Source organism: Neopelma chrysocephalum, unplaced genomic scaffold (genome assembly GCF_003984885.1).
Source record: "Neopelma chrysocephalum unplaced genomic scaffold, ASM398488v2 Primary Assembly neopelma1_26, whole genome shotgun sequence".
In the NCBI taxonomy this organism is placed as follows: domain Eukaryota; kingdom Metazoa; phylum Chordata; class Aves; order Passeriformes; family Pipridae; genus Neopelma; species Neopelma chrysocephalum.
Window position 1 is genome coordinate 2,857,767 of NW_020897695.1, and position 13,988 is coordinate 2,871,754.

Consider the following 13,988-nt stretch of genomic DNA (forward strand, 5'->3'; position numbering starts at 1 on the left):
ATTTTCTCAAGCTTTTGTGGTGCTATCTTTTGCACCAAACTTCAGACTTTCAGAAGGGAAGGTTTTTGCAGTAGAAAACAGCTCCACACCGTCTGAAGATGATATCTCTGTAAAATGTTTCAGATTTGCAGGTCTACTCGTCTGGATTTTAGTAGTCTTTTACACTGGGAGTGCTCCAACAATTACAATGGAAGGATTAGCACAGCGCTTGATTTACAAAGACATCCTGTGGTTTCTTATTCCTGTCAATTAGCACATCATTGTTCCCTGAGTGATGAGGGCTCTGGTCATAATTTAATTTGCAAATTAATTGTTTCCTGTTAGCCAGTAACAATACCTGACAGTTAAATAGAGGTGCTGCTGTTGGAGGAAAAAAGCTGACCAGAGGAACCTGCTTAAACAAAGGCAGAGAAGGCAAGTCAACAATAAGCAGATGTTTTAAATGAAGGACATTGCTAAGCAGATGCATGGCTTTGCATCTGCCAACAGTGAATTTCCTGCTCTTTGGAAAATCTGATAGATGCCCAGTGGATTTAGAAGCAAAGATACCCCTAGAGCACTAATTAACGAAAAGGGCAGCGGGAGGTCCACTGGAGCATGTGAGTTTGCGTCTTTTTTTTCTTTCAGTGCGTGATCATCTCCTCCTTATGGTTTCTCCTATTCTTGCTACGTCATCGATGATCGTTAATGCAATGATGATGTGACCAAATGAGGAAATCTTGGCAAGAAATGGGCATAAACATGTCTATGTGATCTTCGTTCATTTTGTACAGTAAGAAGCATATACTTATTATTGAGAAATGAGATTTAGCCCTTAAAGTCAATGATATGTAGAAATAATTTGATAGACACTTTCTTCCCCCCCTGCCTGTAGTGGTCCCAGTAGAACAAGGTTTAAGTGGGTGATACTACTCTGTTTTAAAGCTAGCAAAGAGAAAAAAGAAAGAAAACACACACACGCAAAAACCAAACCAGAAAACCAAACCCAAAAAAAACCCCAACCAACCAACCAACCAAGAAAAAGCCTGAATCAAAGCTAAGACCCTCTCATACATACCCAGGGAGATATGTTCTACATGTCAAATATCCAAAATCCTTCCCATCACAGTCTTCAACCCCTTCATGCCTGTAGCCATCTCCACAGTAAGCACGGCGGCATCCTAGTGAAAAACAAAGAAAGAAACACCTTCAAGGCTCTTCATACGTAAAAAGAACAGGTAAAGTAAGTGGAACTAGATTTTTAAGAGTTAAGTATTAAACAAGTCCTGTAAGGACTATCTTAGAAGAAGTAATATTCTTCACTACAAAGAATGAGCTTTTTTTAGCCTAATTTCAATGACCAAGAGAAAGAATGAATAAATACTAAAAATAATTACTACAGAATCACCAATTACAACAGCATTTATTTTAAAAATTATTATTGCCTTAGATAATTACTATCAAAACAAGTTAAGGGAAACATCAAATACAGTTAACATAAATGATCGGGGAGGGGTCCCAATCTCAAAAAAAACCACTCTGAGGTCAGTAAGTGGTTCGAAAATCCCATCCTAGACCTTTCCCCGATATTGCACAATATCTATATATGTTCACGGTGAGTTCCCACCAGGAACAGAATTATGCAGACCTATTACCTGTCTATCAAAAAAAAAAAAAAAAAGGTATGTAATGATGAGTAAAAATGTGGTTTTCCCTCTGTTGACTCCTACTGACTGGAACGTGAGTCAGACTTGTGACATTTTTTCATGGTAACTGACATATAGGCTGCAGTAATTTGGGGGAATTTTTGCCATTTTAGCAATAGGACTTTGCTTTTGATGTCTTCAGCATATTGAGAATGACTTTATAACTTGAACAAACTCATTTAGTTAAAATGCCTTTGACATCTTCTGGGTAAATCCATTGCTATTAAGCAAAGGATTGAAAGGACACTCAGGAATAGGGAATTTATGAGAGTTAAAGTGGGTTATTTACAAATAGAAATGATTAATTATTTGCACCAAGGATGTGTTTGTTAGAAATTAATGCTTCTAAAACCAACGAGCCTATTTTACAATTAAATGCACTTAACATTTGGTTAGCCTTTTTCTTTTGGTTCAGTCCCAAGAGAAGAATGATGACAATGTGCTCATTTCCAAGTGACTTAATGATTACTCTTTGGGTCACATCAGTGTCAGAAATATATGTATTGCAAGGCCTCAATTGCCCAGTGTGTAGCACAGAGAACACAATGTGCCCTCAGACACACAACGTACAATTTTGCAGGCACTAGAACTAATGAGCACTATTTTCCCACATGGTTGTTCTCCACAGTTGACTGCAAATTCTAATTGAATCATTTTCTCATATCTAGAGACTGGACAGATCCTGCTCTCCCTCTCTCTGTATTACTCTGCAGTCAGGCAAACTTAGAGGAGCTTTTATTTATATGTCTCCCTATGCTTGTTGTGACTGAACTGCATTTGAAATCTCATTCCTGTTGTCCCTGAGAAGTTGGCTGGGATTCTTGAGTTATAAGGGGGAGGGTGGTGATGGACAGGTGGATGGAGAAACTCACATAGAGCATGGCTGCATACACTCCATTTTCAAAGTCAGGCTAAAAAATGGAGGGATATATAAATAAAAAATGGCATCTTTCAATGTTGGCTGATACTGTTCCGATATGTGAAGAAGCATCCCTTTGCTAGAATCAGAAGAGTACCAAACCTGCTATGTGGGGAAGGTGTAGTGCTGCGCCCTGGGGAAGGATTCAAGCCATAAAAGTAACTGAGGGGGAGAAGTGAAGGTTACCACAGCTGCTTGAATGGTTATATGCTCTTTGCTATCCAAACCCAGCAAAATAGAAGGAAGATTTAGTAGACAAGAATTAAATGTTGTATAAATCTAATGGTGAAGGTAGCGGGCTAACATGTTCCCTATGCAAGTGAATAACAAAATCCAAAGCAGTGTTTCTGGACCCAGGATGTAGTTTAAGACACAGCTAGCTTCAGCGTCCATCCCGAGGGTTGTGGTGCACTGCAAAGGTATGCTCCATCTTTTAGACAGAGAGCTGGCTGGGGAAAGTGTGTATGTAAACCAGCTGCTGAATTTGGCCCCTGAAATGCGGTGGTTTGGCTCTGACTGCAGACACCTCTGCTCAGTAAGGTACACAGTCCTCTGTGAGGATGCATGAGAAGTACTTGTTGTCATCTCTGTCTTGTGCTGCTTTGTCCCATCCACATACATGAAAGACCTCAGTTTTCACACTGTGGCCACTGTGCCTCCCTTTCCCTGTGCCAGCGCTTAATTCACAAACCACACAAGCTCTCCTGAGTGAAACGCTTGTGTGATTTACACAGCACCCTGTAGGAATAACTAATGCACCTTCCCTGGTAGAAAGAAGCCTCTCTTGACGCACTGCAACTTACTTATACAGTCATCGGTCACAACTGCATTGCCATCGTCACACTCTTCCCCGTCTTGTACGATCCCATCTCCACAGGTACCACTATCCTCAAAGCGGTAATCCACAGGATAGAAAGGGGTGAGCTGACCAAACAAACACACAGTGGTTACTGAACCAGACCAGGAGCAGCCTGGCTAGCAAGCAGAGTTGAAGGGCTATGGGAGGCAGATCCCACAACTGGGTTTTCATATCCTGCTAGTTGGTGGTTCACAGAGTTTATACAGAATCTGATTCAAAGTCCAGTGGATACAGGAAGGATCCTGATGCTGATTTCAGTGGGACTTGGCTTAGCTCCTTGAAGCAATAAGGAAATACGTGGGTTTGGTTTGCAGGGTTTGTGTTCTTTGTACCCCAGTGAATTTTGCCTTATTTTGTATTAAATAAAAAATGGTCTTTACTGCCTTAATTCCCCAAACTCTGCCCCAGTTTGTTCACCAGTGGAACCTGGTTCACAGGGAGGTCAGCAAAACCTGCAAGAGTGCTGAGTTAATGCCTCGGTATTTAAGACTCCTGTGAACAAAATTCACAGAATGATGTACATTTGTGGCACTGCTGAAAAATGAGCTTTTTCTCAATTTCTTTAATTGGTTTTGTATGACACCTTAAGTACAGAAGTATGTTCTGTATTTCAAAATGAAATATACACTCACGAGTTTTCTGAGACCATATTTTCACCTGGACTGGGAGCCATCCAAAGGTATCCTTGAAATACAAAGATCTCTGATCTCTTCTAAAAGCTAAGGCATTTTCAGTGTTTAACTGGTCCAATTCTTCTTGATTATTCACCACAAAAATCTGGGACACAGAAAAAGAGGTGATTGGTAACCCTCTCAAGAAGTTTTTTTGATTGTCACAGAACTGAGTTTTGTCAACTGGCACATGAATCTGCAAAAAGGTAAGTAATTACACAGAAAAATGATTTGATTGTCTTCTGAAACAGGATGGTGTGAGAACTTACACCCATGGACTGCCAGACCAAAGGGGCTCCTAGTAAGAAGAGATCCAAGTTTCCAAAGGAGAATGATCTTCTCTGAGCACCTAGCTATGACTCCAATGGCCCCAGTTTCAAAATGCATATCCACAGATAAGGATCATTCAAATACCTGTACACAGTCATTGCTAAGAAGAACTGTCAGGTGCTCAAATGGTTTGATGCTGGAACAATTGCAAAATCCATATGGGCACAAGTGCTTTTTGTGGGTTTATCTAAGACATGCTCACTACAAATTAAATGATACATGGCTCAAGACAACCTTCGCTTATCTTTTGCTACTTTATTTAGATTTAATTGGCATTAAAATGCATTTTTCTTTATAGCATATATTTTTTTCTAGAGCCAAATCTTCGATTAAACAGAAAAAAATTAGTTCAAAATGAAAAAATCAGGACAAGCTGCTCTCTACCCATTTTTTAATGTCTCATGTGAAATTGGATGTAACAGGCATTAGAAAACAGTCTCTTCCTTAGAGAAGGAAGCTGCTTCTCTTCCAAAGAAGCTTAATCAATTTAATTTTTGCAAGATTCAAACAATTTTTAAATTAAGAAAAAGCAAGAGTGCTTCTGAGCAAAATGGATTTAGGGTTGAGTCTGACTCCCACCAGCATAAACAGAACTGGCTCTTTTAAAAACAAATTACCCTGAAATTTTTACATAACAGAATAACTCCATAGCTCTGGACAAAGGCCAATTTCATTAAATAAGCATTGAATAAAAATGCCTTCAGCTTGAATGAAAGAAAGCAAAGAAATAGGAAGTCAGCAAAGAACTGATTCTGTAATTGTGTTCAGGAGCTCACGGCCCAGCCCCAGAACTTCCATTTCTCTTGAAATCAATAGCAGATCCGTGCTCTCTGAAACTCTCTATTACAGTTACTGGCCTTTGAAATTGCAAAAGATTTAAAAACCAGAATGAACCTTAGCCAGTGACGGAAAAACAGCGTTGTGTTTCTCAGTCTCTGCCCTTCTCTCGCACTGCTGGCATTGGAGGAGCTGGTGGGTGTGTGGGTGATGGCACCCAGGATATGCTGCAGTTGGATACTGCTTTGGCAAACCATGGGACACAGGGATTGGGGCACAGAGCACCATCTCTGTGTCTTTTTCATGTGCAGCTATGGAAATCCTGACAATAGTTTTCAAGTGGTACAAGACAGGCTTCAAAGCTGCTACGTGGTGATCTGAACAGAATAAACAATAGCAATGTTTAAGTTCCTGCTCTTTACACTCGAGGAAGTAAAACAAATAGGGTGGACAGGAGAAGAGGGAGCACTGCTCTGCAAGTGCTCCACTTCCAGAGCTAGGCATTGCCTCTTTGCCATCCCACATTCCTGAGAACAAAATAGCATTCAATCATCATCATATGAGGGCTCATAGCAGTAGCGTATGGTACTTTTATTTTAGGTAGTTACACTCTCTTTACTATCTTTTAAGATCTAGTATGAAACTGTGCCTGAAGGAGAAGGAGGCAGTAAGACCTACAAATAATATTGTGAGCCTTATACCTTTTCCTATGAGTTCTCCAGGCTGCAAAGTACAACAGTTTTTTCTGCAATAGCATGCAGTGTGATGTCATATGCACCTTTATTTCAGCACTTTTCGTCACAGTTTTGTAATGCAACACTGCCAAGGGTGGGAGCAGCTTGCAAGACTTGCAATGCAGTCATGCAAAGACTGACTTCAATGACTCAGTTTAACGGACAGTGTTGTCAGTATGTCCCTTTCACACACTGTAACAGCTTTCTGACAACATGAATGGAGACATTACCTAAGCTAACTGCTGCTTATTGACAGTCATAGACAACCAGACACTGCACAATTTCCACTTGCATGAGTGGAGTGGCTGGGCTATGCTGATACACAGCAGCAAGGTAACATCTTCATTGCTGTCTAAGTGCTACAATGCACAGAATAATAAGGCAGGGCCTAGATGAAGGAAAATTACGTAAATAGTATTTACAAAGCCCAGAGAAATCAGAGATTTTACTTTTCACCAATGCCTTGTTCTTTAAAGTATTTTGTCCAACTTGCTCAGAAAAATGTTTTCACGGCTAGAGATGGAAATTAGCTACATAAAGTGTATGTCTACAGACAGGAGTTCAGAAGTCTGATTCCCATGGTGTGTGGAAATTCCTTTTGTTTCAAGGTAGAGGGTCTATACTTTGGTAGAAAGTTCTATTGTATATGCTCATTACTTGACCCCAATATTCAATTCTGAAATCACCTTCTTTGTAGAAGAAGATATTAAAACAAACAAACTAATAAACAAGAGATGCTTACTTCACTGACCAATCTTGAAATTTTGATTTAATGAAATAAAAATTAAAAAAAACAAGGAATGACGTAAAAATAGCAGATTATATATGCACAGTACCAGATGAAAGAGAGAATCCTCAGGCTTGAAAGGGATTTCTAAACATGTGCTACCTTACTGATGCTTTGAAACAGCTGCATTTCAGCACATGAATCATACAACCCTCATACCAGTTATGAGACCAAAGTCTTTCGCACCAGCTGGATCTCAGAAGTTTTGTATACTAGAACTCACACATTTGCCACATACAGACATCTTCCATGTTAAACCCAAGATATTAGTGAGTACATGACCCCTCACAATAAAAGCACAAGAGGACCGCTCACATCCCCCCCCAGAAAATCTGCTCACCGCAGGAACTTTTGGATAGCTGTGTCCAAACACAGATTCCTCGTATGACGGGTTACTCATATGTTGTGGGTTTCTGCAGAGACATCTCCCTGGGGGCCCTGGAAGTCCTCTTTCCCCCTTTGGTCCTATTGCGAATTGCCCTAGGAAGCAAAGTACCAGGTTGTCATGAAGTTAATACACAAAACGCAAACACAGCCTTAATGGGAAAAGTACAGGTCAGGTGGGTACCTGTACCCAAGTTTTCATATATGCACATGCCCCACCAAATCCAGTGGGAACTGAGGGGAGGGTTTAACAGAACCACTAACTCCAGTACTTCAGGAAAAAGATCCCAGTTTGTACCACAGTCATTTTATTTCAGATTATCTCAGCCTTTTAAATTTTTCTACCAGTTTTAGAGAAGAAGAGAGAGAACATTTGCCAAGAATAAATGTCAGCCCGTTTGAAGCTACAGAAATTCAGGACCGCACGAAGACACAGATTACAGCGTCTGTGCACTAAGTTTTGTAGAGTCAGTCTCTGTATACACCTACAACGCTTTGGACTTGTGTATTTGTACAACCACTTGAGCAATGCTGTTACAGAGGTTTCTGTACAGGAAAACCCATCTAGAAATACAGGAGTTCTACAATTAAACATTAAAAAATGTTTTTTGACTTTCAAACTTTGGCAAGGATGCACTGTTCTGCAAAATTAGACTATGAGCCAATATATTCATACTGCAGACAGTGACATCATTACATAAATGTCTTTTAGTATCAGAATTTATATTCTAGAGGAAAAAGACTAACAAGCCTGACACATAAACTTTCTGTAGATTGAATAAAGTCTTTAAAAAGTAATCTCAAGGTCCTGGCTGCCTTCCCATCAGCATGGTGAATATTCTGCCCTCTGAAAACTTCCAGCTAATTTACTCAAGCAAAGATGTTTCATAGTGGGAGACACAAGATATATGAAGACTCTGAAGCTGCTCCCAGCTTTGTGGAATTACCATTTCCGCATCATCACAAGAAGAGACATCCTGTCCACTGATGAAAGCAAGGGAAGAAAAAGGGAAAAAAGCAAAATGGAAGGGAACATTGAACAGATCAGCTGCACTACAAACAGCTGTTGTACATTTGAAGCAACAGTAGTTTCCAACTGGGTTTGCTTTTCTTTTCAGATATTTTAGTGTATATCTAGGGTGAAAATACACCTGAGGGTTCACTGTCACTATACGCTGGGGGTCATGGATTGTCCTTCATGTCTATGCGTGGTCTCACAAGGTGCCCAGAGTTCATGTGCATGCACAGCTTTAATCTATACTATTGTCAGTTACACAGTTTTTCTCATGATTTCTACGACATGCACAATTGCAGTGAACATAGACCTCCAGCATTTAATTAAAGACAGAGTTTTTTCCCATTGTCCTTTTTTCCTCTTTGGCTCCTATCCCTTTCTCTTCTCTTTCCTTCTTTTCTTAATGCTGTGACTTGTGTCTTATCTGTTTTCCTTTTACAGAGCTGCACAGGGTGAGTATGTCCTGGCTCATCAAAAATCATGATCATTCACTGTAAGCTAGGATATCTGGAGAAGGAGCAGACCTTTTATGATGGAGATTACCTAGTCTCTCCAAGGCTGCCTCCTCATCTACCAAAGTCCCATAAGAACCACATAGTCTTTAATTTTGGTTGTATTTGAAACATCAGAAGCCATAAAGTAAGTTTTAAAATAAGATATAGACTCATTATAATGGACAAGACCTTCAGGAGAAATCCTCTCCTTGCCATTGATGGAGAAGCCAATCAATACAGCACTTTTTGCAGAGGGGCCTATGTGTATGTGATGTGTCAGGAGAGGTTGATGTGTCAGGGGCACCCTTTAGGAGATCACTTCATCTTCTGCTTACCTATTCCTGAAGGTCCAGGAGGGCCTGGCTGGCCAATAGGGCCCGGCCTTCCAGGTGGACCCATGACACCTGCAGGTCCAATGTCTCCCTTTAATCCCTAGAAGAGAGGAGACATCCATTTATTTGCTAAAGTATTAGTAACACACAACCTCTTCCAGTCAGCATTGTCTTCCCTTTCCAGAAAGCCAAGACATTTGCCAACAGAAACATGCAGCATGAGTACCTGGGAAGAGGTGCTCTCCCCTCCTACATGGAGACAGAAAGGCACACCCAGGCAGGATTCCTGCTCCTACATGTGAACGGTCACAGGCATCCATTCTGTGAGGAGTCAGGAATCTCCCTGATCTGAATTCAACCCTTTGATAGCACTTCTTTAAGGATGCCTTTTTACCCCTGGTAGCTCTCTAGGAATCAGTGCAGCTGAGAAAGAAAGAGGAAAATCACTAAGGAGTTGTCAGGTTGTCACAGTGACATTTCCCAGTCTCAGGGTGCAGTCTTTCAGAAGCACAGTAATGACTTTGAAGCCCACACTATTTTCAGAAGTACTTTAGATGCCTGGATTCCTGTATTTCCTTGACTTTCACTATGGCTATAGCTGTGTTAACAAATCACCAGAAGGCAAGCAAGGGACTGACTTTACAATGTGCGAGATAGTGTGTAGCAACACCATACCGACAAATGGTGTCCCCCTGGTACCCTCTCAAACAATCAAAATACTGTAAAATTACCTATGGGAGAATAGTTTATACATAGTTACCATGCAATAGCTAATATTCTGTAAAATCAGCCCTGATCTGCCTCATGGGAGTTTATTTGTGCAATCATACCTTTAGCCATTTGGAAGTTTCACCATAGAACTGTTCAGCACCTTCCTATTTTTTGCTCCTGAATTTAATACGGTGACATTTATTAAAAATAACTACATTTATCTTCCTGCTCGTATACTCCCAAAGGCTTGGATTTCTCAGCTTTATATTTCAGAAATGTATTACATTGCTTAAAGTTTAAATATCTGAGTTGATTTTTATGTAACAGCATACATTATTTAGCATAATAAAAATGATGTGTAATGTGTAAGCTTTCTTTTAGTGACAAAGGATATTATTTCCTTGAAGAGGGTGTCATTCCAGGTTAATGTGCATTCAGTGGCATATGATGAGCGGTTGTATGTTTAATTTAAGAGTAACAAAGCATATATAGTAATATATAATATGTATATATATATCCCATGTATATGTTTGAATGTCACTTGCACCATTTCAGCAGGGGAAGGCTGATTTTGCCATGGCTCATAAAGAACTAATTGAATATTCGCTTTGTTTAATCCTATTAGGTAAGCTCTGTGCCATCAAAATATTCCAGGATTTATGTGAACGTCAGCGATGCTGATCTCTAATTACTTCTTACATTACACAACACAGAACTAGCAGACCAGGGTTTTGTAGCCCCAAAGAAGACTGTGGGAAATCTCTTTCCCCCACACAATAGCAATTTGGCAGAGGCAAGCCAGCGCCAGTCGGATGCGTACTGCCTGAAAATGAGCTGTTTTGTAGGTCTCCTGCTTTGGAGGAATGATTGCTTAATGCTCTCCTGCTTAGCACAGACAGATTAAATAATAATGGCAGAGGTTCATATTAAATGTTTTTGCCTTGGTTTTTTTTCAAATGTGCCCATGGCTTTCAGAGACGCTTTTCCCATTGACAATATTTATATTCCTCTCTTTTCTTTCAAAGTAACATTATCTAAAGCCGGAAGTCATTCCTCCTTATCAAGACTGAAACCCTAAACTTGGTCCTTAGGGTGAATTCCCAAGCTACAAAGCTTTGGGTGTTATGTCTCAGTTAGCAGCAGTGAGGCTGTGACTTATGACTCTCACCTCCTGGACACCTTTTAGGAAGAGCCTGGCCCAGAGGCAGGGAAGAGTTGAAGAAGTCAGTGAGCTAATCAAGAAGTATCTCAAAATGGAAGTGGAAGTGACACCTTCCTAATTTAGCTGCTTTCATCTAGCCATGTCAGCTGGATCGAGAGACAGGAAATGGCCCCATGTTGATGGAAACTCTCCTCTCAGCTGAACAAACAATTACAGCACTTAAAGGTGGCAGCCAGACTCAAAGAGCCTTAAAGCGCCACTCTCTATTTTTTTCAAAGGATTAGAAAAGAAGAAAGGAAATTGCTAGTTCACTGATTTATTGAGAGGGAAAGCTGCTTTTCATGCAGAAAATCAATGCTGAAATTACTTTTGGGGCACCAGAAAGGGATTTGTGTACTGAGCCTTGGGACAGGAAATGCCAGTTTAGGGACAGACTAGACTTCTTTTAGTCACACTGGTAGTTTCCTTAAATTATGACACACCTTATATCACCACTTTTTGACTAAGGCACTGTGTAATGTGACAAAATATCTAAGGTCAAGTAAGGAGTGCGCTGTGTTCAAGTTGATCTGGAGGCACTGCGTCTTCCCTTTGCTTCATGCTGTAGAAAGATATTATGTGCATAGTGCTTTAGCAGAACAGATGAGCAGAGCTTACAAAAAAAAAAAAAACAAAACCAAAAAATTCCAGCAAAGATCACACATCAACATTTAAAGCATGACAAATCTAGGACAAAAAAAATATTTCTTGTGTGTCATCTAGCAGACTTACATGATGCATGCCTTCCTTACTTGGGAACCTGTTATTCTCTCTTTAACACCCAACTTTTACTTTTTCCCCTAACTGGCTGTTCTATGACTTCAGATATTACCTCATGGAATCAGAGCAACAGTGAAGGAGGTATGTACCTCTCTTTGCAATGTTGGGCGTAACTAGACTGCAATGTTGGGCATAACCAGACTGCAAATAAAATACTTTCAGGTAAGCTCATTGGCAACCACATCTACAGGCTCCCGTATCTGAGCAGTTGTACATTGACACCAACATCGGTGTAGCAAGGACAGGTTCTCTTCCCTGTTGGCAGAAAGAAACAGGCTCTGCAGGTGACAATTCAGAGCACCAGGAACTGGTCTTTTTTGTGCCCCCAGTATCACTGCTTAAAATAAATACAAAAGGCAAGGTGCACTCAGAGAGGCCCATTTGGTGACTTGAACACGTAACTATACCAATATTGTTACCTGCTTCTTGGAAAATGCTATAATGGAGGAATCAATATCCAATATACACACAATTCCTACTCCTTACAATTTGTCTGAAAGTCTGAAAATGTACCTCTATCAGCATAATTTTGAGCTCTTTATAGCCATCAGATGGGTCTGGGACCACAGCTTTATGTTGCTTAGTATTCAAAGGAAGGGTTCAAGGTCTGCTCAAATTGTATTAAATGAGTGTGTTACCAAGCCAGGATAAATAAAACATTTCCCATGCTGCATGGCCAGGGAATAGATAAGGTTCTAGCCCTAAGGCTCTTGTGTAGCCTGTGTTTGCGTGTGAGGTGTTTCAGAGCTTCTGTCCACTCTCTGTGTGATACAGTGCATGGTAAAAGAACATAAACCACAGAGTCATAGTCACGATCACACAGATGCCATGAGTCACAGGAAGAGGAAACACCATGGTCCTACTTGTTTGCCTCGTTTTCCAGGTCTTCCTATAGGTCCTCTGTGTCCCGGTACTCCAGATTGTCCCTTCGGGCCCATCTCTCCCTTGATGAGTATGGAGGGAAGGAAGCAGAATGTAAGTACATGATTATACCTGCCTTATACAAGACAACAGGTGGACATTGCTCTCATTCACACAATTTCTCTAGATAATCAGATGCCTTCTTTCTTAAAAGTCCAAAATGATAATACAGTATTTTAAACCAAACATAAAGTAAAAAATATCTCTTACAATTTACCCACGTATCCCTGAAAAATCCTTTCATAAAGAGGAGGCCAAATGGAGAGATCAGAAACATGCTCAGATACTTGGGAAAGTCAAGGCTGGCAAAACTGTCTGACCCCTTCGTAAAATTTTGCTTTGCTGTTAAGATGCATGTGTTATAAAGACAGGGAAACGGAGGTGAATGCACTCATAACCTCCTTAGGAGCATCTGCTATCTTCTTATCTTAATTTCAGATATATTATGTGATTATGTAAAAAAATATCCTCCTTTAGGTTTCCCATAAGCCAACACCTTAATTTTTTTTGTTTTTCAAGAACAGAAAAACAATGACATAAGAACTTATCAGGGCTATCACTGCTTTTTATAGTAGAGCCATTTCAATTCAGAGTATCAAGAAGGAAATATTTACTAGCTTCAAGTGAATAAAACCCAAACAATTAGGGCAGTTATTAATCTATAATCAAGAATTTGGATATGTTAAACAGGAGGAAGATTATAACTGAACAAATGATCTGGGAGAAAAAAGAGAAATACCAACAAACAGCTAAATCTGAGAGTTTTCTCCTAATCTAAAAAACCTAAAGAATTTGATCAAGTCCAAGCAGTGTTGGTCATTGAGTCAAGCAAGACCTTTCCAGGAAGTCCCTGAAGTCACTAATTGACCTTGTGTTAGCATTTAACACAACTCCTCAACACATCACACCCACTTACTTTTTGTCCCAGCATTCCAGGGAAGCCTATTTCTCCCTACGAAGTCAAAGGAGAAAAATAATGAGAAAATGTGTAATGGTCTTTGACAAAGCAACACCTTCCTTGGAAGGAAGAAAAACAAGTGTCATGTATGGATATCAGTTAAAAACCCCTGCACTGACTCAGCACTGCAGGTGGAGAATTATAAACAAAATTTTACAATAAAGCCCTTTGTATGGTAATGCTAATCCTCTGTCTGATTCTCTGTTTTTCTGCTTCCTCTTCTATGGCAAAAACATCCCAATTATGCTTTTGTCTACAGGCAGCCCTGTTACCTGGACAACTCTCGGAGCCTGCCTTTGGGAATGGCATTTCTCCATTTGCATCAAAAGCAGCTTACTTTTCCTTTCTTAGTTACAAGAACCACCAAGACATGAATCTCTCCCCTTTCTTCCTCTCCCCATATTATCATATCACGAGCTAAAAGCATTCT

General features: G+C 40.1%; 2 protein-coding genes across 3 annotated transcripts in view; one reads left to right on the top strand and one right to left on the bottom strand.

The window, feature by feature from the left end:
- The window catches only part of PLEKHA8 (pleckstrin homology domain containing A8), a 50,430-nt gene extending 45,733 nt beyond the window's left edge, over positions 1 to 4,697 (top strand). Inside the window, exon 14 of the mRNA XM_027675334.1 lies at positions 4,386 to 4,697. Coding sequence (XP_027531135.1) covers positions 4,386 to 4,436 — 51 coding nt within the window. The 3' untranslated portion in view covers positions 4,437 to 4,697. The remainder of the gene's footprint in view (positions 1 to 4,385) is intronic.
- Positions 1 to 13,988, bottom strand: part of COLQ (collagen like tail subunit of asymmetric acetylcholinesterase) — a 45,475-nt gene that overhangs the window by 5,081 nt on the left and 26,406 nt on the right. For both annotated transcript variants that reach the window (XM_027675336.1, XM_027675335.1), the window contains exons 10-16: positions 13,517 to 13,552; positions 12,543 to 12,623; positions 8,991 to 9,087; positions 7,103 to 7,242; positions 4,121 to 4,240; positions 3,408 to 3,528; positions 1,058 to 1,160 (exon numbers count right to left, since the gene is read on the bottom strand). In XM_027675336.1, coding sequence (XP_027531137.1) covers positions 1,058 to 1,160; positions 3,408 to 3,528; positions 4,121 to 4,240; positions 7,103 to 7,242; positions 8,991 to 9,087; positions 12,543 to 12,623; positions 13,517 to 13,552 — 698 coding nt within the window. The remainder of the gene's footprint in view (positions 1 to 1,057; positions 1,161 to 3,407; positions 3,529 to 4,120; positions 4,241 to 7,102; positions 7,243 to 8,990; positions 9,088 to 12,542; positions 12,624 to 13,516; positions 13,553 to 13,988) is intronic.